At 40.9% G+C, this 26,082-nt stretch overlaps 2 protein-coding genes and 2 long non-coding RNA genes across 5 annotated transcripts in view; 3 read left to right on the top strand and 1 right to left on the bottom strand.

The window, feature by feature from the left end:
- Nucleotides 1-1,482, top strand: part of LOC5566724 (bifunctional 3'-phosphoadenosine 5'-phosphosulfate synthase) — a 65,255-nt gene extending 63,773 nt beyond the window's left edge. Inside the window, exons 3-4 of one of the 2 annotated variants that reach the window (XM_021850190.1) lie at nt 825-976; nt 1,049-1,482. In XM_021850190.1, coding sequence (XP_021705882.1) covers nt 825-976; nt 1,049-1,261 — 365 coding nt within the window. In that variant the 3' untranslated portion in view covers nt 1,262-1,482. The remainder of the gene's footprint in view (nt 1-824; nt 977-1,048) is intronic. The other variant, XM_021850191.1, reaches the window with a different exon arrangement.
- A 37-nt stretch (nt 1,483-1,519) lies between these two features.
- The window catches only part of LOC5566729, a 67,168-nt gene continuing 42,605 nt past the window's right edge, over nt 1,520-26,082 (bottom strand). The window contains exons 4-5 of the mRNA XM_021850188.1: nt 9,784-11,635; nt 1,520-2,086 (exon numbers count right to left, since the gene is read on the bottom strand). Of these exons, the coding sequence (XP_021705880.1) occupies nt 2,004-2,086; nt 9,784-11,635 (1,935 nt within the window). The 3' untranslated portion in view covers nt 1,520-2,003. The remainder of the gene's footprint in view (nt 2,087-9,783; nt 11,636-26,082) is intronic.
- Nucleotides 12,241-12,855, top strand: LOC110677981. The gene is made up of 2 exons (XR_002501359.1): nt 12,241-12,651; nt 12,714-12,855. It is a non-coding gene; the product is annotated as an uncharacterized LOC110677981 (long non-coding RNA).
- On the top strand, nt 18,855-19,528 carry LOC110677982. The gene is made up of 2 exons (XR_002501360.1): nt 18,855-19,324; nt 19,387-19,528. It is a non-coding gene; the product is annotated as an uncharacterized LOC110677982 (long non-coding RNA).

Raw genomic sequence — 26,082 nt, 5'->3', positions numbered from 1 at the left:
AATAACTGAGATCTAACTGACCAAAGTTGGTCATTTTGTACGGAAAATCGAAAAAGTTGCAAATGTTTTGTCCAATACTGTAATATTTGCGTCGAATTTCACATAGTTTTTCCTTAGGCTACATCTGGGTTGTGAGCCCTCCGCAGTAACACACCTTCCACAAATTACGTAACGCTCAAGGATGAGAGGGAAGTAAACTCAAACGTTACAGTTTATACAACAATTTTCATAAAAAAGCGTTATAGAGAGGGGAGGTCGAAAATTTTCATGTTTAACGTTACGTAATAAACGGACGGCCTCTCCCTGGTTCTCTGCTTAAAGTTTAGCTTGACGTTTCTCCGACATGCGAGCTACATGCCTCGACGGCTCGGCGATCAATCCCGATGATGGCGATATCGTCCGCAAAACGCCGGTAAACCATCTTCCATCAATATTTTCCACAACTCGTTTCTTTTCATCGAATCGCACGCCGCCTTGAAATCAATGAATAGATGACGAGTGCGCAAGTTGTACTTTCGGAATCTATCTAGGATCTATCGCAGAGTAAACATTTGATCCGACGTCGATCGGCCCTCACGAATCCCAGCTTGGTATTCGCCGACGAAGGACTCTTCTAGCGGTCTCAATCTGTTGAAGAATAGTGGCAGTATTTGTGACATTATTTTGTACGCCGGACGAGCGTTATTCCTCCTATTTTTGAAGAGAGGGACCAACCATCCATCTAGCTAGCAGGCAGCTCTTCTTCCTCCCATATCCTTAGTAGTATATGATGAGCCTGTGTAACACAACACATATGTAATTCAAGGTTTGTTTTGTCTTTTTAGGAATGAACGCAGGCGCTAATTTCTACATTGTCGGCCGCGATCCAGCTGGAATGCCGCATCCTGATAAGGAAATGTACCCTGATGGTAACTTGTACGATGGAACCCATGGTGCCCGGGTACTAAAAATGGCCCCTGGATTAGATAATATTGAAGTAGGTTTCAACCGAATTTGACAATGAGATCTAGAGTTGAACATGATGCATTTTTGTATATTTATTCTACAGATTCTACCATTCCGTGTGGCAGCGTATGATAAGTCCGTATCCCAGATGGCATTTTTCGATCCCAACCGAAAGGACGATTTTGATTTCATTTCCGGCACGCGAATGCGAACTTTGGCACGGAACGGGCAGAATCCACCGAACGGCTTCATGGAACCAAAGGCATGGAAGATCCTTTCCGAGTACTATCAATCGTTGAAGAGTGGAGATAACTGATGATTTTTTAAACACCGTTTATTTAAGGAGAAATATCAAAAAATTGCACAAGCTTTGCATGCGGATTGTGTTGAAAACCATTTTATTTTTTATTTAAGTATTTTTTATAGATTTCGTTTTTATCTTCAAATTTTTATTGTTATTCTATTGTGTACACCTAGCTGTGAGTTGGTTTGTTCGGATGAATGAACAATAAAATACGAAAAGGGATAAAATTTAAAGATTTGTTTTTATTATGTTGTTTGACTCAATTTATTGTATCTAATCATGTAGGTCGGATGACACTGCTATCTTATCTCGGCATTTGCCTAGATTCAATTGCAGCTAAGTTGAAGTTATTAAGCAATACAAGACCATCGTCGCATCGCCTCAGATCCGGTTACATTACCACGAAATGATACAACTAGATTTATTTATCAAAGGGAAGAAATAAATTCATCAACAATAAATATTGAAATGTTTCCCTACGCTATACAGATTTACGATTCGGTAAGTAATGTTGAGTTTTTTTGTTGTTGTTGTTTTCAAACGCACTTCTTGTTCTACAAGATAAGGTTCACTATACTTTGCGCTACTACGACTGAAACCCAATTAATTATCATTCACACTAGATAGATGTATGCTCAAGCACGGCACACCTATCGTGCACTACGAATGGGAACGAAAAACATTACCTGCTACTGTATGGAACTTATTTACATGGGGGGCTTGGTGGTTCAACCGGCTCGACAGTGGTCGAGTGTTAATTGGGAAAATCTGCTTCGCTGGCTATCACACCTTTGTGTGTCATCAGGTCGTCAATGTATTTTTTCACCTTACGATCCACTGGAAAGAAAGAATGAAGAATGTGTAAAGTTAGAAAGTTTATTCACGTGCAGCTGGATCGAGATACTGAGCATTATTTTTGGAATACCGAATATCTCGGTCAATTTCGACCGAGATTTGCACAGCCCAGTAGCAGACAAACAAATACATACAAATGATATCTCAGCAAATAAAACAACGAATCGTCACAATCCCGTTGTCAGTAAGATTCCTGTGCGGTTATCAACGGTGGCGAATTCAAGACCAAAGCGAACAATGTGATTCAATAATCAAGCGCTTCTCAGCAGAAGGTGATGAGTGTCTAAAAAGTCTCTGTTCTCACTGGGAGGTCTTCAAAGTCACTTTTTGAATTGATATGATTCCTAAAGATACCTACTTTATTTCCTTTTGCAGGACTGGCAGCAAATCTCTTTTTAGCGACTTGATTTCTATTTTGATGTCTCTAAAAAGTATTCTTAAAAAGGCCTTCCTCTGTTTAAATTAAATTGGTCTCTGAAGTATCTTTTGATTCAATTTTGATGCAAAATTTTACAGACTTCAGAGAATATGTTAGATACTACAACGCGACAATTTGGCTGATTCCTCAAAAATTTCTCAAAGAAAAGCTTTAGTAATTATCCTAGTGATTTCTTAAGAGTTTTCATCTGGAATACTTTCGGGGACTTATAACTTCCGAAGAATCCCTCAAACACTCTAACGCTAGTTTCCCAGGGAATACTTAGACTGTCCTAGTAGCCATCCATAATATCATCCAGATATTTTTCTTCTAGTCCTTTTAGTTGTTATCCCAAGACATTTTTCAAACATTCCTATAGATTTTTTTTCAAGAGAATTCACAAAGCTTTTTTATAAATCCTATCCTACGTCTTAGGGGCCTTCTTTAGCCGAGTGGTTAGAGTCCGCGGCTACAGAGCAAAGCCATGCAGAAGGTGTCTGGGTTCGATTCCCGGTCGGTCCAGGATCTTTTCGTAATGGAAATTTTCTTGACTTCCCTGGGCATAGGTACGATGATACTGTACCTGCCACACGATATACGAATGCGAAAATGGCGACTTTGGTAAAGAAAGCTCTCAGCTAATAACTGTGGAAGTGCTCATTGAACACTACGCGGAGAAGCCGACTCAGTCCCAGATCCTACGCCTTTACAGCTACGGTCACTTTTAGCAATTGGCTTGTTTAGAGGTATCCAGTTTTTACGTATTCTGAATCTACGTTAAAAATTGAACTAGAATCCAAAGTTTCACAATTTTCTGTGACCTAGAACTATTTTTAAAACACGTTTGAAATCAGTATGGAAATCACTTTTGAATCACCCCTTCTCTTGAGTCGACGGATTTATAATATAAACTTTAAGATATTGGAGTGTAGTAAAATCGTGTTACTTGGAAAAATGTGCTCTTTCGACCAAACTACAAAAACTGTTTAATTTTCTTCACTAAACAACACCAATTGCTCCTAAAATCTTCGAGGGGTTATTCGAGGAAGTCAGGTCTGGGTCATTTGGTATAATGCTGTTTGGCATGAATGACATGCCAAAAGTCATTACGGCATACAAAAAAATCATCAAGAACAGGCATATTTTGAAATAAAGGATATAAGTCTAGTTATGCCAAATGACCTTTATGCCAAATGGCCCGATGAAATCTAATAAGCACTTTCCCAAGTATTTCTCAATTACTTCATCAATAACTTCATCCAGATTTTTTTCCAACAATTCCTCCAGCATTTCATTCAAGGAATACTCTTTCAATTCTTCTAAACATTTCTCAATGAATTCCTTACACAATCCTCATGTAATGTAATCTTTAAAAGTATATTTAACCCTCTCATACCCAAATTTTTATTTTCGATTTAAGTATTATTTTTCGTTATCTAAAAACGTTCTAAACACGTTTTGGGCAATTATTTATTTTTATTTGCAAATGTTTAAATTTTGGTTTTTGATTTTTATAATTTTTATTTTTGAACATCCCTAACTTTTTTCATTTTTTCTTGAAGCCTTTTCTAGTTGTTGATTTTTGGCAAGATTAAAAATTTAATTTTTTACGGTGCTTTTAAAAACATTTAATTTTTAATTTTTTTCGGAGCGTATTTTATTTTCCGTGTAACTAACGGAAAAACAGGTTTGAAATTATATTAATACCACCAGGCTCTTCTTTTGTGATAGGTTGATCGTAGAAAAATAAAAAAGGTACGATTTTTTATATTACACGTTAAATGAACCCCAGGCATTTGTAGGTTATATAAGAATGAAATTTTTCAAACAATTTTTAAAAACACAAAAAAGTTTCAAAGGTCATAAAAAACTTTTCTTATATGCAAGTCAAGGTATAAGCCAAAAATAAAATCATTTTGATTTCCGAGCTACGAAAAAATACACAAAATTCCAAAGTGTACCCCGTCTAAAGGCGGGGTTGGGTATTAGAGGGTTAAGTTAAATCACCTGTGAAATGGTGAGCCGACAACTAGGAAGGAGCGTCCAACATAGCTCTGGTCCTCACACGTCCCTACCTCACGCTTCCACGGGTCAAACGATGACAAAGACCGCCAGCTAAGGGTTGCGTACTTAGCTGGTAGTGCAGCCTGGGCACTGTTGTTATTCTGAGTGAGGAGGAGCGGCTCAAACAGCGTCTGTTCTGGCATCCAGCGGCTGAGTATGAAATGCTGTATCACGTCAGCTACACCTAAGGTGGCAGCCCCACCATCGTGATGTAGGTATCGCGACCCTGGTAAGGCAGCATATCGAATTTCTTACCTACCACGAAAAATGGAGAAAAGAGAAATAACGAACGATATTTTCTGCAACCGACCTGGCAACGAAATAAGGACTATGATTGGAAACTCGGTACCTGGAATGTCAGGACGTTAAATGAACCCGGACGAGTGAGTCTTTTAGCTCATGAATTGCAGAAGGTTGGAGTGAGCGTGGCTGCTATTCAGGAAGTAAGATGGCCTAGAACTGGAGAACGTGAATTCAGGGCGGTTGATCCCGTCGCCAACACAGCTTTCAAATACAACATTTACCATAGTGGCAGCGATAAGGCAGAGCATGGTGTCGAATTCATGATCGGGAAACCGATTAATGAACGAATCTGCGTATTGAGGATACGGGGCAAATTCTTCAACTATAGTCTGATCAACATCTATGTGCCGACAAACGATAAACCCGACGACAGGAAAGATGCGTTTTATGATTGTCTCGACAACCTACGGAGAGTGCTCAAAACATGCTCGGGGATGCCAACGCTCAGGTCGGAAGAGAGGATTTTTTCCGCTCAATAATTGGTACGGATAGCCTTCACTCCGCCACCAATGACAACGGCCTAAGACTAATAACTTTCGCTGCAGCTAGAGGGATGGCCATCAGCAGCACCTACTTTGCACGCAGAGACATCCGAAAGCACACCTGGATGCACCCAAATGGTGAGCTCTGCAACCAAATAGACCACGTTTTGGTGGACGGCCGGCATTTCTCGGATGTCATCGATGTGAGGACCTTTAGAGGCCCAAACATCGACTCTGATCATTATCTCGTTGTTAAACATAACGCGGGTAGATCACCTTTTCGTGGTGCGTTGCGGGGTAAGGTCTACCAATTTGAACCCTAGTCTCATGTTGTTAGTCGGGCTAGGGTAATATGTTCTGGTAATTCAAGGATTCAAGGATTAATCTATTTTACCTAGCAGATGGTTAAAGACTCGGAGTTGGTCAGTCCCGAGACTACACTTGAATGATAACAATCATGAGTGTTGACTCAACATGGACTGTAAGTACTGGTAATTCAAGGACTCACGTGAATTCTGTATACTAAACAAATTTTCTAGCTTGATTCGGTTTTGCTGCTAGCATAAAGCCCCATTTTTCTAGTATTTATCTGGGACTAAACTAAAAGCGAAACAAGGATGTGACTAGAGTTCCGTTGCATGGTCAAATATCAGTAGTACCGATTTGGTTCCTCAGAAATTTTATCGATTATGTTTGCTAAGGGGTGCGCCTTCGCTGAGATGTAAATTTCTATGGAGGGTGTAAATAGCGGGACCTTTTCATCATAGTCGATTTGTATCAATATCTGAGGAATCAAAACAAGAACTGTACAGAAATCGATGCTTCATTACCAATCAATGGAAATGGAGTAATGCGACATGCACTATACACAAGGATACGGGTAATGCCATAATAGATCTAAATACTGGTCGCAGTGGCGCATCCGAACAGAGAAAAAAATATCCCGTTGTTAGTAAAATTCGTGCATGGTTGTCTACCGTGGCGAACACAAGAACATAGCGACCGTTGCGTTTCAATATCCAGCGCTTATCAACAGAAGGTGTAGCAGACGAGTACCACCAGCAGCTTGATGAGCGGATAAGGGGATACAATGTGCGATGAGCACAGCAGCGCGAGAGGTGATAGGTACTGCTCAGAGACGACCCAGGTTGGTTTGATGAGGAGTGCCAGAATGTGACGGATGAGAAGAATGTTGCCAGAAGTCGGATGTTAGTGTCTGGTACCCGGCAGAATAGAGAGCGTTACAAGGAAGCTAGAGTAGCCGAGAAACGAATTCACCGAAAAGGCAGTATGAAGAAGACATCATTACTGAGGCGCAAAACAGCATGGAGAAAAATGATATGCGGAGATTTTACGAAACTGTCAATGGCGTACGGAGAAAAACTGCGCCGACTCCCGTCATGTGCAATGACTGTGCAGGTAACTTGCTGACAGACAAAATTTTGGTGGCTGCCAGGTGGAAAGAACACTTCGAGCATTTGTTGAATGGAGAGAACACGAGCGCGTCTGAGAACAGATTAATCATCAGCAACGATGGACAAGCTGTGGAGCCCCCGACGCTAGATGAGGTTAGAAGAGCGATCAAGAAGTTGAAGAACTGTAAGGCTGCTGGAAAAGACGAGCTCACGGCTGTACTTTTCAAGCACGGTAGTGAGCAGCTGTACGAAATACTGCACCGTACTCTGTTAAGGATATGGGAGAAAGAAGAATTGCCTGCTAGCTGGCTGGAGGGCCTCATCTGCCCTCTGTATAAGAAGGGACACAGATTGGAGTGCGCCAATTACCGATGAATAACGCTCCTCAATTCGGTGTACAAAATAATGTCGCGTGTTCTTCGTCGGCGAATACCAAGCTGGTTTTCGTGAGGGCTGATCAACGACGGACCAAATGTTTACCTTGCGACAAATCTTTGATAAGTTCCGGGAATACAACTTGCAGACTCACCATCTGTTCATTGATTTCAAGGCGGCGTACAATTCAGTTTAGAGAAATGAGTTATGGCATATAATGGTAGAACACGGTTTTCCGGCGAAACTGATTAGACTGATTCGTGCAACGTTGGATGGATCGAAATCAAGTGTGCAGGTTGCGGATGAGACTTCAACCTCCTCCGTAACCTTAGATGGATTGAAGCAAGGAGATGCGCTTTCGAACCTTTTGTTCAACATTGCTCTCGAAGGAGCTATTAAGAGAGCGGGCGTACAAAGAAGCGGTACCATCGTCATCCGGTCGCGTATCTGGAGTTTTATCCAAAAAAGTATTGCGCGGAATTAGGCCACGTCTTTTTTTTTCATTATGCCCTAATTCCGCGCACTGTTCTTCACATAACAACAGACAAGTAAAACATGCTATATTCGTCTCCACATCTGACTATTTCTCTGAAAAGTAACTTCATGCAGAAATACGTTTCATGTACAAGCGGAATATCTGGAAAGCCCACTTACAGGAAAAAATACCACTTGTTTTATACACAGCCCCAAAAGTTTAGTCTATACAGCTATGCGCACAAAATTTACTTAGCATAATGAACCTGACCCTTATGCTGGCCATAACTGCAAAACAGTCACATTCGACATTTTTAACAAAATGGAGTTAATACCATGGAGAGTCATCAAATGATAAATACTTTCGATCAACTTACTAAAATATGTGAGATTGTTCTAGAAAATTCGAAAAAAATACCAAGTTGTTTTGTCACATTGGTAAATATAACCGCATAACAGTAACATTGAGATTATAAATGAGCCTCGTAATGTGATGGCTATGAATTTTCTACCAGAATTATTTTCTAAGAAATCACCTGGTATGCAATATGAGTTGTACTAAATATCAGCCTCAAATAAGCATTTTTGAGTTCCTGGTAATTTTTAGAAGTTTAAGTTTCCTCCCATACTGCCATAAAATGCACACTTAGTATTCCATTTACTCAATACCTACTGTCGAATGTTACAAATATGCAGTTATGGGCAGTATGGTTCTTCTGAGGTTTCATTAATTGCATTGTTTTAAACATATCGATTCCAAGCAATTATACGAACTGGTTCTTGTATTGTATGAACAGTGTAGAATACAAATAGGGGTAATCGGGGCGGTTTCGGCAAGGGGGTGGAATGACTCACTTTGGCATGGGGGTTTGGCATGGAGTATTCCTAAATTTTAAAGTTCAGTGAATAAAATAATTAAATTATTAGACTCTATGAGTTAATTTCATAACATAAAATAGGGTGCTCATAACACCCCATCGACAAAAAAAAAAAAACGAAAAAAATGTCAAATTTTGAAGAAAAAAAATTCATTTATTCGTGATTTTTTAATACAACGGAAATCGTGCGTATCTAGTGTATTTATCTAAAAATTGTTGGAAATCATACAAAGATCCGAAAATTTCATAATATTTTCTGCACTTCTATCGACTTTTGTTAAGGTGGCCGAACTGCCGCACTCGCCCTTATACGAAATTCACACGTACCGATGCCACGGTATTCAATAAACAATAACTAATGTTTATCTTCATTTCATGTGATAGCCAAAAAATATAAAAAAAAAAACTGAACGTAGACTAAAGCGTTACGGCTCATACAAAACTTTACTTTTTTCACACAAAAAGTGTTACGGAAGGGGAGAGGGTTGGAAAATTTCAATTTAAAACGATACGTAACGATTGGATGCTGCCTTACATTGAAATTAATGTTGATTTGACTGTTTCATGGGTGCGCGGAATTAGGCATTCTTCTGCGCGGAATATGAAAAAAAAACGTTTTAAAAATGCGCGGAATTAGGCAATTTCAACGAGTGAACTACAGTGAAACCTCCATGAGTCGATATTGAAGGGACCATCGACTCATGGAAATATCGAGTCATGAAACAGCAATCCTTTGGAAAGCTGCTTCTAGGGACCATCATAGTAACCATGAAATTTTGTTTTTAGTATGGTTCCATGAGTCGATATCGAGTCACGGAACATCGACTCATGGAGGTATCACTGTATTTCAAAAAAATCACAGTTGTAAATTATAAATACAGTCTAGTTCATATTTTTTTCATAATCTAAAACAGATTTGCTAGCGATCCACCCATAAAGCTTTTTTGTTGATGCAATAAAATTTTTTAATTAATCATTTGAATCGTTTTATTCCTTAACTGCGCTGAATTACGGCACTTTACGGTACCAGGATTGACTGCAAGCAGAATATGGAAAAGTGATTTTAGATACCATTTTGGTAAACACAGAGGCTCAAGAAACCTATCATTACAAATGGAGACTTTTTGAAGACTTGCATACAAATAGTGACCAAGTCTCTGAAAAGAGACCTGCTACCAGCCCTGGAAGCGGTATTTATCAAACTCAGCATTTAGGCGTTTTTTATCAGCCGTTATCTTGTATTGTCATAGTTATATCTATCCAAACTTACCGACAACTTCCACGTCGTAGAACTTGTGGGAAATATTGCGCGCCAGCCCCTTGAACAGCTCCTTGGATTTAATCTTCTGCTCTCGATAGTACGGCATGAGGAAACGAATTACGACATCGGCCAGGTTCTTCTTGGAAATTTTCTCCTGCTCCAGTTGTATGTGTTGTAGTTTTCCGGTCGGTTCCGGATTGCTGACCTTGGCAGTTGCTGGCGGCACTGGAGCTGCCGTAACGGAGGAAGTCGAGGAGGACGATGCAATGGTTGCGTTGCTGGTGCTGGCATTGCTACTGCTGCTGCTACTGTTATTATTATTGTTTAGGGATGTGGTGTTGGTGGCTGCGGATGACTTTTTCATTGCCGCTAGGGTGGCTGCTAGTGATGATGTGGTTGAAGATGTTGAGGACGATGAAGTGGAACCACCGTTCCTTGCAGCGCTGGACATTGCAGCGTTGAGCTTCTGCAGCGTGGCATGAATCTGAGCGGCTGTGCTAAACTGGGCAGCAGTTATGGACTTAACTGGGATGGATGCAGCGGTGAGAGTGGTTGATGAGGATGATTTCTTATTTTCCACGGGGGCTTCGAACAGATAATCATAGCTCTTTTTGGATGATGCTTTTTCCCTTGGAGAAACAATTGCTGGTGGTGGAGGAGGCTGATAGGCAGATTGAGTGCTTGCCTGGCCATACGTTGAAAATGCGGCGGAATAGTTCGATTCTCCAGCCACAGGGGGTGGGGGAGGGGGTGTTTTGACTGCCACTGGAGGGGGTGGTGGAGGAGGTACATATTCGGAATTTTTACTCGATGTTTCTTTGGGTTTCGCCGGAGCGTCGTCATCCCATAAGTCATCATTCGAGAGCAACGAAGCTGTGGAAGATTGTTCATAACTGTTGAATTTTCTTGCACCACCAAAATTTGGCTTGAACTCCTTTTGGGGAGGAACAGGAGCTGGTCGCTCATAATGAGACACACGCTTCTGTTTACCGTAGGAAAATTCTTCCATGGGAGAAGGCGGTCGTTTTGCAGCTGGCCTTTCTTCGTAGTCATTTGCATATCTCTTCCGTGGCCTTCGATCTTTGTAATCATCTTCTTCGTCAGCTCTACTTCTGGATTTCCGATGTCTTCGCCGATCATCATCGTACTCACGAGAACGTGATCTTCCTGAACGATACGAATGTCGATCACGGGATCGAGATCTCTCTTTAGACCTATGACGAGACTTGCCTTTTGATCTCCCTCGTGACTTTTCCCGAGATTTTTCTCTTGGTGTTCGAGAACGATCGCTAGACGCATCTCTAGATCTTACACTGGTTTTCCTTTTCTTGGATCTACGCTCTTCGCGATCCCAGTCGTCTTTTGAATCCCGGGACCGATGAGAATAGTCACTGGACACTATCTCTATCGAAGGTGATCGTCGCGATTCAGTCGGTTCAACTTTTTCGTTTGCCAGCTTTGCTTCCACTGCAACACTCGGCCCAGCCGATTCCCCTTCGTCCCACATGTCATTATCATCCAAAGTGGCCATACTTGATGATCCAGCATTATGATTGGCGGCGCCGCCTTTCTTTGAGAAAAACGTATTGATCGACGTTTGATTCATTCCATCTCTAGCGGAATTATTAAACCGCCCACTTCCCCGGCGCCGATCACCATTGGAAGTTCCCCCACGGTAAGCTCCCGATCGTCGCTCTTCGGTTTCTCGCAACTCATCAACAATTTCGTCTCCGTACTTGCGCTTCAGCTCGGCTTCGATGGTTTTGAACTCACCTCCCATGGCATTTCGAGGCTTCGGGGTGTAGTGTTTCAAGTCTGGATATAACATGCCTGAAGAGGTGGTCGACTTGATGGCGGAAATCTAGAAATAAATAGATAAAACTTATTGAATTATTCACGGCAACAATGATTTTTCATTCTAATTTACTCGAATATGATATCCGCTCACTCTCGATGGAATGTGTGCTGAGATTGCTGAGCAGGCACATAGTGTAAAGAACACGTGCTACGCGTAAGCATACAACTCTGCATCTTTCGATCAATGAAAACGGACCCCAAATGAAGCCATAAACCATAAAGTTTATTCATGAAAAAGCATCAAAGTGCTGATTGAGAAACTTATGCTGATTGCGCTTACCTGAGTATAAGTTGCAATTCAGGAAAGAGAAGAATAGTAATGCAAAGGAGCAAATGTTGAACCTTGGCTACATTGACATAGGTTACAAGAGAATGGATCTCCCATTAGGGTGGCTCACGAAGTCGTATTTTGGTTTATAAAAGGCGGAACGATTATTGCAATACGAACGCTTTATGTATCGTTTTAGCATCGTCGCCATCAAGGCGTCGATACTGCCATGCATCGCAAGTCCCCATCTGCATTTTCGTCAAAATTGAGTTGAGCTCAGTTTTCAACATATCTTCCAATGCTCTTTCAGCTGCACTAATGAGATTATATTATTTGTTGCGTACACCCTACGCGAGAACTCACACAGTCCAACAACTCGTTAACCGCAGACCCGTAATCGATTACTTTGCCCGAAGATGTAAAGGTTGCTGCGATCGTTGACAGCTGAGTGGGAGCCTGTCATATCGATACGAGACAAGAGGAGTGTAGATGTCATAGCAATAGCATGCGTGATGTGCTCTGGATTGAATTTATTGAAATCGCTAATAATTGTGAATTAATAGTAAATTTGAACTCGCTATCCATCAGTTAATCCCAGTAAATTTGTAGAAACTAGAATAACGGATAGGTGAGATATTCCAATTCGTATAAACCTTAAACACGAGTCACTATTGTCTGATTTTAGGTTAGCCTTGATCGTAGATTTGTACGGCCAATACGTGTATCTAATAGTGCTGATAACGCTTAAAACGGTACTGAGTTTATTAATCTATTACTTGAATACTTATAACCTAATATCGACTATTTACTGTAGCCATTGAATTGAAATTGGAAGCACATAAATTGAAATAGATCCAAACCCGTAGATAGCTACAGGAATCTTACAAACGTAAGTAACATAAAATTTGTACAACTAAGCAATACTTATAATTGAATTAATTACAGGAGAATTTTAATCTCCGAAGAATAAATACGGGATTAAAATCACGGAATCGAGTTTCCTTACACAGCTCAAGCAACACTTTAAAATTCTCGTTTGCGGGTGAACTGGATCCACAATGCAGCGATCATCTCAAGGACACGATGAGAGCAGCTTGGAGCAGAGCTGCCTGATGTGTGGGCAACCAGACACCAGCCAAATGGTTAGCTGTGACGAGTGCCATAGGTGGTACCATTTTGCTTGTGTAGGCGTTACTGAAGCTATTGCGGATTACGACTGGAGCTGCCAAAGATGCCATGACGCCAGAATCTCTCGTCCAGTCGGAACCACGCCCTTAGCCCCGCCAACAAGCCATGTTACACCACCAACCGTCACTGGAATGCTGCCAGCAGTAACGTCAGTGACCCAAAACACATCAGGAGAATCAAGTGTACACTACTCGGCACCGATCAGTGCTCTAACAATGCATCAACCTCTTTTGCAGCCGTCGTCTTCAAATAGTGTATACGATTCAACGCGTACTTATACAAGCTATATATCGATACCGTTGACGGACCCGGTAATCACAACTGCCCCGTCGACAATACCTGCATATGCTACATCAATTCCCTATGCCCAACCAGTACACCCTACATCTTCTACTTCGGTATCAGCAGAAGCCGCTCGCCAGAGTCTTGTATCGCAGCTACCCGCCGAACTGCGCCTTCGCTTCCTAGAAGAAGAGCAAGCACTCGAAATGAAGCATCTTGTGGAACGGTATCAGTTACTAATGGATCGTAATCCCGTTTCGGCAACAAACAATATTTCGTCAGTTCCTTATCATGAGAACACGACGAATTCGGCAGCGCAGTGTCATTTATTTTCGGCTCATCAACCACGGATGACAACTGTAGGCGTACCACCCACTTCAATACTTCCGAACCCGCAGTACCACTCTTCTCCGGTGCAGAATCCTGGATGCTCGCATAGACCATTGCGCGGCGACATTTGTTTCGCTACCCAGCCTTCACCGGTACACAACCGCCCGAACCAAGATTTCCCACACGCTATTCCATTGCAAGCGTCAGGAGTCGGAAATGAGTCTGTGGTGCTCAACAGGAGTCAAATCGCTGCTCGTCAAGCCGTGTCTAAGGACCTGCCAGAGTATAACGGCGACCCGGAACAATGGCCACTATTTTTTGGTACCTTTGAGAGTTCAACTCGTATATGTGGGTACACTCCGGAAGAAAACATGATGCGGTTGCAGAAATGCTTGAAAGGGAAGGCTCTCGAAGCAGTACGTTGTCAGCTCCTGCATCCAGCAAACCTCGAAAGCGTAATGGCCACCCTCAAAATGCTCTTTGGTCGACCGGAAATCATTGTTCATTCTCTCATTCAGAAAATTCATGCTCTACCCGCACCAAAATCCGACAGATTGAGCACATTGATTGATTTTGCTATAGCCGTGAGGAATATGGTAGCGACTGTTCAAAACTGCAATCTGGATGAACATTTGTGCAATATCTCTCTTCTACAAAGCCTTGTAGATCGCCTTCCTCCTATGATCCGGTTGAATTGGGCGACTCATCGTCAGGGATTGTTCCGCGTTACTCTAACGGAGTTCAGCACGTGGCTTTACACGCTCGCTGAAGCAGCCAGCACGGTTACCATACCACAAATTCAAGTGGAACCTGAGAAATCACGACGAGTACGGAAGGATGACGCATTCTTAAACGCGCATAGTGAGACCGTAATAAAACCAAGCAACTACGAAGCAAATACGATCGCCAGTTCGAGTAAATGCATCATCTGTCAAGGAGCATGCGAAAACGTTGAAGAATGTAAGCATTTCCTGATACTGGATCATCCTTCCCGATGGAATTTACTCAGAGAGTACAAACTGTGTCGTTGCTGTCTCGCAAAACACCAGGGACCATGTAGAGTTACTAAGGTGTGTGGTAAACATGGATGCACTTTCAAGCATCACAGACTGCTGCATAATGACTCTAAAGATAAACGACCAGCAACGACTAGTGCAATCTCGGCCGTGAGTAGTCCTGAAGCTAGCAACACTATAGGCAACCAGAATGATGCTAGACATACTTGCAATACACATCGCGGTGACAACAAAACCGTACTGTTTCAGTACATCCCAGTCACACTCCGTAATCAAGATGTAAAGATTCGAACTTACGCTTTCTTAGATCTCGGATCATCGGTAACGCTGCTGGAAGAGAGTCTTGCTTCGAAATTGCAACTAAAAGGACAAAGCCATCCATTATGCCTTCGATGGACTGGCGACGCTTGTCGCTATGAAGATTCTGCAACAATAGTTGCTTTGGATATTTCCGGGTCATTCGACGAAGAGAGGACACACCGGCTCAGTGAAGTTTATACAGTTAAAGAGCTGAAGCTACCCAGTCAGACGTTATCGTTTGAAGAGCTGTCGAAGAAACATGATCATCTACGAGGATTGCCAATAGATTCGTACTCAAACGTTCAACCACGAATTTTGATTGGTATGAACAACGCTCGAATTGTAAATCCCATGGAAAGTCGAGAAGGAGAGGAACACGATCCCATAGCAGCCAGGACGAGATTAGGATGGATGGTATTTGGAACGTGTTCCGCAGGTGGCCAAGCAACATCCACAACTATTCCGCATAGCTTTCACGTGTGTCATCACATCACAGAAGCGGATGTGGAACTCAATTCCGTAGTTAAAGATTATTTCGCGCTAGAAGGCCTTGGCGTATCTAAGCCTGAAAGGCTGCTACTATCAAAAGAAGACGAATATGCTGCTGAGAAAATGCGTTCAGTGACAAAATTCGAAAATGGTAGATACTGTACCGGATTGCTATGGAAGTATGACAACATCAGACTTCCCGACAACAAGTCTATGGCACTACGACGCCACAACTGCTTGATGAAAAGAATGCAACGGGATCCTAAACTGAGTGAAACGTTGAAAGCAAAGATGGAGGAATACGTGTTGAAAGGCTACGTTCGAAAACTTTCCCCGGAAGAATTAAGGAAACCTATGGACCGCATTTGGTATTTACCAATGTTTCCCGTGTATAATCCCAATAAACCGAACAAAATCAGAATTGTTTGGGATGCGGCTGCGACCATAAGGGAAACCTCTCTTAACTCTGTTTTAATGAAGGGCCCAGATCAGTTAACACCGTTGCCCTTCGTGTTATACAGATTTCGTGAAAAACGAATAGCTATATCAGGGGATATCGCGGAGATGTTTCTTCGCGTTCAAATGAATGAAGATGATCAACAGTGCCAGCGAATTCTGTGGTGTGAGGCAGATGGAACGGTCGGAGAGTATGTTGTGACGGTCATGACCTTTGGCGCCAAATGCTCACCGAGCTGCGCTCAATTTATCGTTAGAGAAAACGCCGCAAGGTTCAGAACAGAATATCCAGAAGCAGTAGAGGTTATTGAGAAAGGCCATTATGTTGACGACATGCTAGCGAGCGTGGACACTGAAGAGGAGGCTATACAACTCGCCAAGAATGTTCACCACATACACCAGCAAGGGGGATTTACAATGAGAAATTGGATCTCAAACTCAAGGCTCGTCATTCAGGCACTAGGCAGTACGGAAATGACGGAGAAAAGCATTGATGGAAACAACGATACTGTATTAGAAAAGGTTTTGGGTTTGTGGTGGGACACCGAGACGGACACGTTTCGCTACAAACTATCGACGGAGCGAAATCAGCAACTGCTTACTGGCCAGAAGCATCCTACGAAACGTGACATTTTGCGTGTGATGATGTCAGTGTATGACCCTCTTGGACTGTTATCGAACTATATGGTACTGTTGAAGCTACTCTTTCAAGAAATCTGGCGGGAAGGCGTTTCGTGGGACGATGAAATCGGCGAGAGACAGGTGGAAAAATGGAACAACTGGCTGCTGCTACTTCCTGAGGCCGAGTCTATTCGAATTCCTCGATGTTATCACTTGTCGGCTTCGAAAGGGACACAACGAACTGTGGAACTACATACGTTTGCAGATGCCAGCGAATTAGGATATGCCGCGGTTTGCTATTTTCGATTCACTGAAGGTGAACAAATCTCTTGCTCGCTAGTAGGTGCAAAAAGTCGAGTGGCACCCCTCAAATTTGTGTCAATTCCCCGACTTGAGCTCCAGGCAGCGGTAATTGGTTCAAGACTAGCGAAAAGCATCGAACTTGGTCACTCCATTAAGATCTCGCGGCGATACTTTTGGACTGATGCCCGTGACGTTATGTGCTGGCTAAAGTCAGACCACCGAAAGTATTCGCAGTTCGTCGCATTTCGAGTTGGCGAAATATTGGATGAAACAGACCTGTCTGAATGGCAGTGGTTGTCTGGGAAATTCAACGTTGCCGATGAAGCAACAAAATGGAACGATCAAATTAGATTCGATGCGAGTTCACGATGGTTTTCCGGACCTCCGTTCTTGTCGAAGCCAAAAGAAGACTGGCCAATTACGTCATTTAATCAAGAAACCGTGGAAGAGATAAGAACGCATTTATTGCATCATAGCATTCAAGAAGGTGGTGATATCCTGAGAGCCGAGGACTATTCCAGTTGGATCCATCTCCGTAGAATCTCAGCTTTGGTTCTACGATTCTCCGCAAATATCAAGCACAAAAGGAACGCTGAACCAGCTCTGCTAGGACCACTAACCACCGAAGAATTACAAGCGGCTGAGACATACCTCTACAAACGCACTCAAAAGGAATGTTATGGCCACGAAATAGCAGTATTATCAGAAGATCAGAAGAAACCAGCTTTGCCGAAAACAAGCGCGTTGTATAAATTAAGTCCATCTCTTGACACCGTTGGGGTAATGCGTATACACAGTCGGATTGATGTGTCTGATTTCGCCGGTGAGAATACGCAATTTCCCATCGTATTGCCTCGTAGTCATCCTCTAACTAAGTTAGTACTGCAAGATATACATGAAAAATATCATCATCAATGCAATGAGACATTCGTCAATGAAGCTCGAAAGAAGTTTTACATACCAAAACTACGCGTTGAATGCAATAGAGTTCGTCGAGAGTGTCAGCGTTGTAAGATCCGTCTAGCCAAGCCATGCCCTCCTATGATGGCAAATTTACCAAAGGAACGATTGGCGGCGTACGTTCGACCCTTCTCGTACTCAGGCGTGGACTATTTCGGACCGTATCAAGTGGTTGTTGGCAGACGGTTGGAGAAACGCTGGGGAGTGCTGGTGACCTGTTTAACTACCAGGGCAATCATCATTGAAATTGCTCACAGTCTATCCACGGATTCATGTATTATGGCTCTCCAAAACTGTTTTGCCAGACGAGGAACTCCGATACAAATAATCAGCGATCGAGGTACGAATTTCGTTGGCGCATCGAAGGAGCTCAAAGATGCCTTGGCTCTTGTCGATAGTTCAAAATTAATCTCAGAGTTCACAACGCCTTCCACATCGTGGAAATTTAATCCGCCTGTGTGTCCTCATATGGGAGGAGCCTGGGAGCGCATGATACAAATCATTAAAAAGATATTGATGGAGATTAAACCAAAACGTTCACCGACTGACGAAGTATTAAGAAACATGATGATTAAAGTAGAAAACATTGTGAACAGTAGACCTCTGACACATGTTCCTGTCGACGATGAGTCGTCTTCAGCATTAACGCCTAATCACTTTCTGGTCGGCTCTTCTAATGGCTCGAAGCCACTCGTACCGTATCAAGACTGCGCGACGGTGATGAGACAGTCCTGGAAAACATCCGAAATACTTGCCAACTACTTCTGGAAGCGATGGGTACACGACTATACTCCAGAAATTGCTCGTCGTTCGAAGTGGTACAGCCCAAGTAAGCCAATTGCTGTTGGAGACATTGTTGTAATTGTGGATTCTACTTTTCCGAGAAATTGTTGGCCAAAAGGACGAGTAATATCCGTGAAAACCTCATTAGATGGACAAGTTCGGTCGGCCGTAATTCAGACCGCAGGTGGAGTTTATGAGAGGCCTGCGACCAAACTAGCAGTGTTGGACATACGTACAAACATGAGTAGCATGGACCAACGCCCAAGTACTGGGGGGGAGTGTTGCGTACACCCTACGCGAGAACTCACACAGTCCAACAACTCGTTAACCGCAGACCCGTAATCGATTACTTTGCCCGAAGATGTAAAGGTTGCTGCGATCGTTGACAGCTGAGTGGGAGCCTGTCATATCGATACGAGACAAGAGGAGTGTAGATGTCATAGCAATAGCATGCGTGATGTGCTCTGGATTGAATTTATTGAAATCGCTAATAATTGTGAATTAATAGTAAATTTGAACTCGCTATCCATCAGTTAATCCCAGTAAATTTGTAGAAACTAGAATAACGGATAGGTGAGATATTCCAATTCGTATAAACCTTAAACACGAGTCACTATTGTCTGATTTTAGGTTAGCCTTGATCGTAGATTTGTACGGCCAATACGTGTATCTAATAGTGCTGATAACGCTTAAAACGGTACTGAGTTTATTAATCTATTACTTGAATACTTATAACCTAATATCGACTATTTACTGTAGCCATTGAATTGAAATTGGAAGCACATAAATTGAAATAGATCCAAACCCGTAGATAGCTACAGGAATCTTACAAACGTAAGTAACATAAAATTTGTACAACTAAGCAATACTTATAATTGAATTAATTACAGGAGAATTTTAATCTCCGAAGAATAAATACGGGATTAAAATCACGGAATCGAGTTTCCTTACACAGCTCAAGCAACATTATTTGTTCGGAAAAAATAGGAAAAAACAGCAATTCAAATTGTCCCATAATGAAAAGTAACCGCATGTCAGTCCCACTACAGATTTCCGCACTGTGTAACACAAAAATGAACCGTGTTTCGATCATGTTTTTATTTTTCTCGGAAAGATATCGTAGTAAAAAGCAAGTTGTGAAAGTTTCGTTAGGCTGCACAAATGTGATCCTGGCCCAAGGGGTGGATCACTTGTTCAGTGCACATCAAATGTACCGTTTTGATTCATATTACGGACACTTAAGGCCTCAGTGAAGTATAACCCAGCTTGGACCATACAAAATAAATCATTCTGTATGATTTTTTAGCGTTATCGAGCGTCGGAAACCCTTAACTTTCGGATGGTGGGTAAAGAATACACGTCCGCAACTTGAATAATTTTAAATAAATCAAAACGTGTGGCCTTTTCGTGATTCTTATTCCGGACGCTCCCTCACTTTTGCCTCATATTCCGGACGCTTTGATTCGAATTACGGACAGCTCATGATAATCATTAATGGAACAGTCAAATCATCAATTGAAATCGTTCAACCACTTAAGAGACGTCTAAGGTAGTTGGGCATTATAAATTTGCGATGATATTTATGGAAAAAACCTAATAAAACGAACCTCGAAAATGAGAACTTTTGGACGGCGAAAATTGAAACATTTCGCGTGAAATGTTTCCCATACAAAGTAGAGTGTCCGGAATTTGAAGCTGTCCGTAATATGAATCAAAACGGTACATTAATTTGCATCAAATGCAATTTTTCTACATTCAGATCAACTTAGCCCTGGCGTTCTATTGAGTCGCATAGGGCTATGGACCAATGCACGAGTTCACTAATTTGACGTTTGCGCGGTGCCGAATTCACTCGTTTCCATGGTCACGTAAATAACACGGCACCGCTCAAACGTCAACGAGTGAACGCGTGCATTGGTCCATAGCAACGAGTCCTTGTTTGTTGTGCATGTTACGAAAGTTCTTCCCATACCTAAGCCAAATCCTATCACTTTGTACTAATCATAAACCTTATTCCTTCCAGAATATCAAGCTGATCAGGTACAAGAAAAAGTCTAATTCATTATTCAAAGTCTGATCGATGCCATTGAGCGGTCCTTCGAGGCATTAAGGAGCACCAATCGAGTTGATTGAGCGTGTCAGCAGTGTTCCGCCACTTCATATATGACTTCAAGAACGGTTTATTTGTTACAGGCACAATGAATTTTACCGAAAGTAGACGAGAATAATGGCTTCGTAGCAACAAAAAGTCTCGAAAGCTTCTTCTCGGGGAGTTTGAGCCCAATTTACCGTGACCATCCCTAAATGAAAAACTAGAAAAACAAGTTTGGTGTTTGTGAGCCAATACTTGTTGAATTGCTTAAATGTAAATAATAAAATTAAAAAAAAAATGAATGCCGTAGTTCATCTCATCATTCTGAGTTATTTTTGAACTGTCCTTAAGACGCAAGTGATCCGCTGCTTCGCAAATATCACTTTAGAAGAACAAAACTATTGTCGTCACGGTAGAGCATTAGAAACATTGTGTCCGAAGTCGGATTTTTGAAATCCATGCGAGATACCTAACTTAGTCATCACATTCGCATCTAAATGCACTCCAATGTGCCCTACTTTCAAAATTGTACATCTTGCTATTCTGGGCAGGTTACATAGCAACGCAATGATGTTGAATATATCAATGCTTGCTTCGATTGCTTCAACACATCTTTCTATCCTGTCCGAGTGGGGCTTCCCTGTAGGACCTGATGATCTCCGGGAAGTTGTTCGTATTTGGCGAAGCAAAATCGGAGTGTTCCGATTTTTAAAAACCATAAGCCATCAGGGAACTGAGAGGAACTGTTCCTTCGTGATCACCAAGAATTGAGCGAACGTTTTGCACAGAACATAAAGTTAAGCCAAGCAGCGATAACACGTGAAACTCTTGATGAATACATGACCAATCTAAAGGTATCTCTCGACGGAATTCCTGCTTCCAATATTTTGAACTATGATGAGAAAAATGTGTCTGATGACCCCGGAAAGAAGCTAGCTATTTGCAAGCGCGGATTAAAATATTTTGAAAACGTGAGGAAACTCAGAAAATCCGCAACTTCCGTAATGTACTGTGGAAGTGCCACCGGACAGTTGTTGCCACTATACGTGGTGTTTAAGGCAGAACACTTATGGAACTCTTGGACACTAAATGGCCCTCAAGGAACGCGCTACAATCGAACTAGTTCCGGCTGGTTTGATGAACCGACTTTTGAGGATTGGTTCAAATCTCTTTTTCTGATGGCCACAAAGCATTTGAAAGGACCGATCGTGCCAATTGGAGACAATCTTTCGTCTCATTTGAGTCCATCGGTTATCAAAATCTGCCAACAAAGAGGCATAAGGTTCATCTGGTGGTAAACAACGCATCTGACACAGCCACAGGGCGTTGTATTTTTCGGACCAATGAAGCGGGAGTGGAGAAAGATTCTAGGACGAATTCCTTAAGAAGCATCGCACATTTGGGAATTCCGAACCCAAAGGTGGAAAAAATTGATAACTTTCATAATAGAAAGATAAAAAATAAGTTTTATAGCTCATTCGAAAGGAAATTTTCTCAGGAATCTATTGGTGATGGTTTCATGAATGTGGGGCCACTCTGGGATAAGCTATGGTGCCCGTTTTGCCCAAATTCCTTGAAAATTTTAGATTTTCATGTTGTTTTGAGTAAAACTGTTTTATTGTGGAGATTATTTCCCATGAAATCCATCATTTCTAGTCCATTCAACAATGTTTTACAGAGAACGTTATAAAAAGATGGAAATTTAGGGGATTATGGGGCCAAATGTGCAATGAAATATTTTTGAAGAGGACGTTTTGTTTTAAATTTTTTCAACGTGTTTTTATATTGAAATAAATTTTAAAATAGTCTAATAATCATGTATTAATTTTTTTTAGAATATGTATGATCATTATTTATGCTCTATGCAAAATATTGTGAATAATTTACCTTCTTATATCACAAATTCCAAACATTTCCAAACGATGTGCGATAGTTTGGGTAAACGATATTGATCTAAATGATCGATTGCCGTTAGCCGCATTGATAGGAGATAGTGGGAGCATATAGTTTTTTGGCTATGTTTGCCCCAATTCCCCTAAACACGATTTCTTTCGTAATTATTGCAATTTTAGGGAAAACTTTCCGTTTTACGGCGCAACGAAAAGCTACCGCAGCTGTCACATCACTGATTTGCACTGGTGAATCATCAGTAGGCTTCAATGATACCTTGGATACCGTCTTGATGATCGTTGTTTGTTGCTATTTTTCATGGACCTATGCACGTGTTCAGTATTTGACGTCTTAGCGGTGCCGTGTTATTTATGTGACCATAGTAACCAGTGAATTCGGTACCGCTCAAACGTCAAATTAATGAACTCGTGCATCGGTCCATAGCATTTTCTCTTTCAAGCATACTATGATTGAATTGTTTGCTTCAATGATGGAATGGTTTCGAAGCCTGCGGTAGAACTTTGACAGCTGCGGTAGAACTCTGCGGCTACCGCAAACCGGAAAATTTTCTTAACAACCGTAATAATTCAACTTTTTTCCCAAATCAAATTTATTGTGTACTGAATTATTTATTCTGTATCTGATACAATATTTAAATCATAAAACATAGGTGATTTTGGGGATCTTTTACACATAAACAAAAAAATAACCAAATAATCAAAAATGAATCTATCAAGAAATCATTAGCCGTTTTCTCTGATTGCAACAAATTATTCAGGATCAGGTTAGTTACTCAATCATTACTGTAGCAATTTTGTGAGAGTCAAATTGCATTTTACAAGAATTTATTCGGGAAATAATTTTGTCTTTTTATGGATATTTGCAATATTGATATTCCAATTGCCATCATACACTACAGAAAAAGTTATCATAAAAGTAATAATGCAGTTGTTAATAATGCTCAATTCTAGATTTTTCCAAAATCGATCATTCATTTCATTAGTATAATTTATAGTTACTATGTTTGTTATGTTGCCTCTACATTTGCTGTTGACAGATTGCTTGTTGGTTGACATCAATGTTGCTCATGGTGAACCACACTTTGTTAAAATTGTAAACACTAAATATGGTTACATCTGTTTGACTGAATTTCAAGCATGTTCAAGAGCCTTCTAAAATGCATAACATGAAGAAATTTAAATTAATTAACTCATTACGCGTGGTAAAGATGGACAAATTATGGGTGAAAATATGAAAAAAAAATCCACGAGCTCGGCTGGGATTTGAACCCAGGACTCTTGTATGCTGGACGAGCGCTTTACGGGCTCGGTAGCTTAGTTGGTAAAGCGCTCGTCTAGCATACAAGAGTCCTGGGTTCAAATCCAAGCCGAGCACGTGGATTTTTTTTATAATTTCACCCATGATTTTTCCATGTTTACCACGCGTATTGAGTTAATTAATTTAATATCCATGCGGATTGGATTACCGAACAGCTCAATATAAGCGCAAATTATTTTGAATTAAGCATTATTAACTACTACATCTTCAATCAAAATGTGCCATATTGAAATTATATGGAAGACTTTGTTTGTTTATGATCTTTTTTCAGTAGTAGGGTGCAGGCAGAGCTACTTGGGCACTTCCACGCAATTTTATTCTCATGAATTTTCTTCAGGTATGATTGTGGAACTAATTTAATTCTGAGTGATTTGTTTCAATCAGAAAAAAAACTGCTGCTGGTTACTTAATGGATCCATTTTTGAGTGTTTTTATTTGTTTTTTTTTTATTTATGTGTAAAAGATCCCCATAATCTCCTATGTTTTAGGATTTGAATACTGTATCAACTACTGAATAAACAATTTAGTGCATAATAAATTTAATTCGGAGATATCTGTCCAATAATTACGAAAGAAATCGTTTTTAGGGGAATTGGGACAAACATAGCCAAAAAACTATATGCTCCCACTATCTCCTATCAATGAGGCTAACGGCAATCGATCATTTAGATCAATATCGTTTACCCAAACTATCGCACATCGTTTGGAAATGTTTGGAATTTGTGATATAAGAAGGTAAATTATTCACAATATTTTGCATAGAGCATACATAATGATCATACATATTCTAAAAAAATTAATACAACTTATTTCTGCAACCTATATTCATGATTATTAGACTATTTCAAAATTTATTTCAATATAAAAACACGTTGAAAAAATTTAAAATAAAAATTCCTCTTCAAAAATATTTCATTGCACATTTGGCCCCATAATCCCCTAAATTTCCATCTTTTTATAACGTTCTCTGTGAAACATTGTTGAATGGACTAGAAATGATGAATTTCATGGGAAATAATCTCCACAATAAAACAGTTTTACTCAAAACAACATGAAAATCTAAAATTTTCAAGGAATTGGGGCAAAACGGGCACCATAGCTTATCCCAGAGTGACCCCACATTCATGAAACCATCACCTGAGAAAATTTCCTTTCGAATGAGCTATAAAACTTATTTTTTATCTTTCTATTGTGAAAGTTATCAATTTTTTCCACCTTTGGGTGTGGATTTCCCTAATGTGCATCGCAATGACGTCGTCGGTTGTCTGGCTGGGCCCCAAATGAAGAAAAAGTTAAAAGTGTCACCTGGCAAAAGTGTTTCTCCCGACGAAATTGCTAAAAAGGACCCGAAACCCAAAACTGCATTGCCAGCCAAACGGGGACGGAAGCCAGAAATGGCCGCGCTGTGATTTTTTTTTATAATTAAGATTTTGAACTAAAATTCCGTTTTTTCATAAATAAAACTTAACTGGGAAAGAAATTTCCAGAAATATGAAATTAATTATACCTTCATAAAACTAATATGAAATCCTAAAAAATAACTAATTTTGTTAAGAAACTTCAATGTTTTCTTGAAGTGTCAAAAGTAGCTCCAATCATTCCAGAAGTAACTTTTTCGGTGGTTAGGCTATATGAACATTTTTTTGTTTCTCGATTAATTCAGCTCTTATTTTGCATAAACGCCACATACATGTTCACGTTGAATATATTATTGAATTCAAAAAATCCATCCACTATTACAGGAGTTATGATATCTCAAACTTTGTAAGTTCAAAATAAGTGTCTAAAAAGCCCCTTACGATGGTACTATTCGTCTGTCAAAATTGGAATGGGTCGACCGCGAAGTTAAATTTAATGAGGGGAAAATAACTATCGAAATGTCAGATTTTAACCAAAAGTTAAACGAATCGGTGAAACGGTTCATAGCCTTAGCCTGATCGATAACTTTGCAAACAATCAACTCGTAACATTGATATTTTTCCCTGACCTCAAGTGAAATACCCTGAATTTACAGGTCAAAAATTGAATTCCCTGACTTTCCAGGTTTTTCCAGGCAGTCGACACTCTGCGATAGGCGCGTGATGCACGCACGGGCCTATCGATCGCAAGGTCCTTGGTTCGATTCCAGGTTGCCG

Source organism: Aedes aegypti, chromosome 3 (assembly GCF_002204515.2).
Source record: "Aedes aegypti strain LVP_AGWG chromosome 3, AaegL5.0 Primary Assembly, whole genome shotgun sequence".
NCBI lineage: Eukaryota > Metazoa > Arthropoda > Insecta > Diptera > Culicidae > Aedes > Aedes aegypti.
Note: the sequence above shows the minus strand (reverse complement) of the source record. Positions and strands in the feature narration are given on the sequence as shown.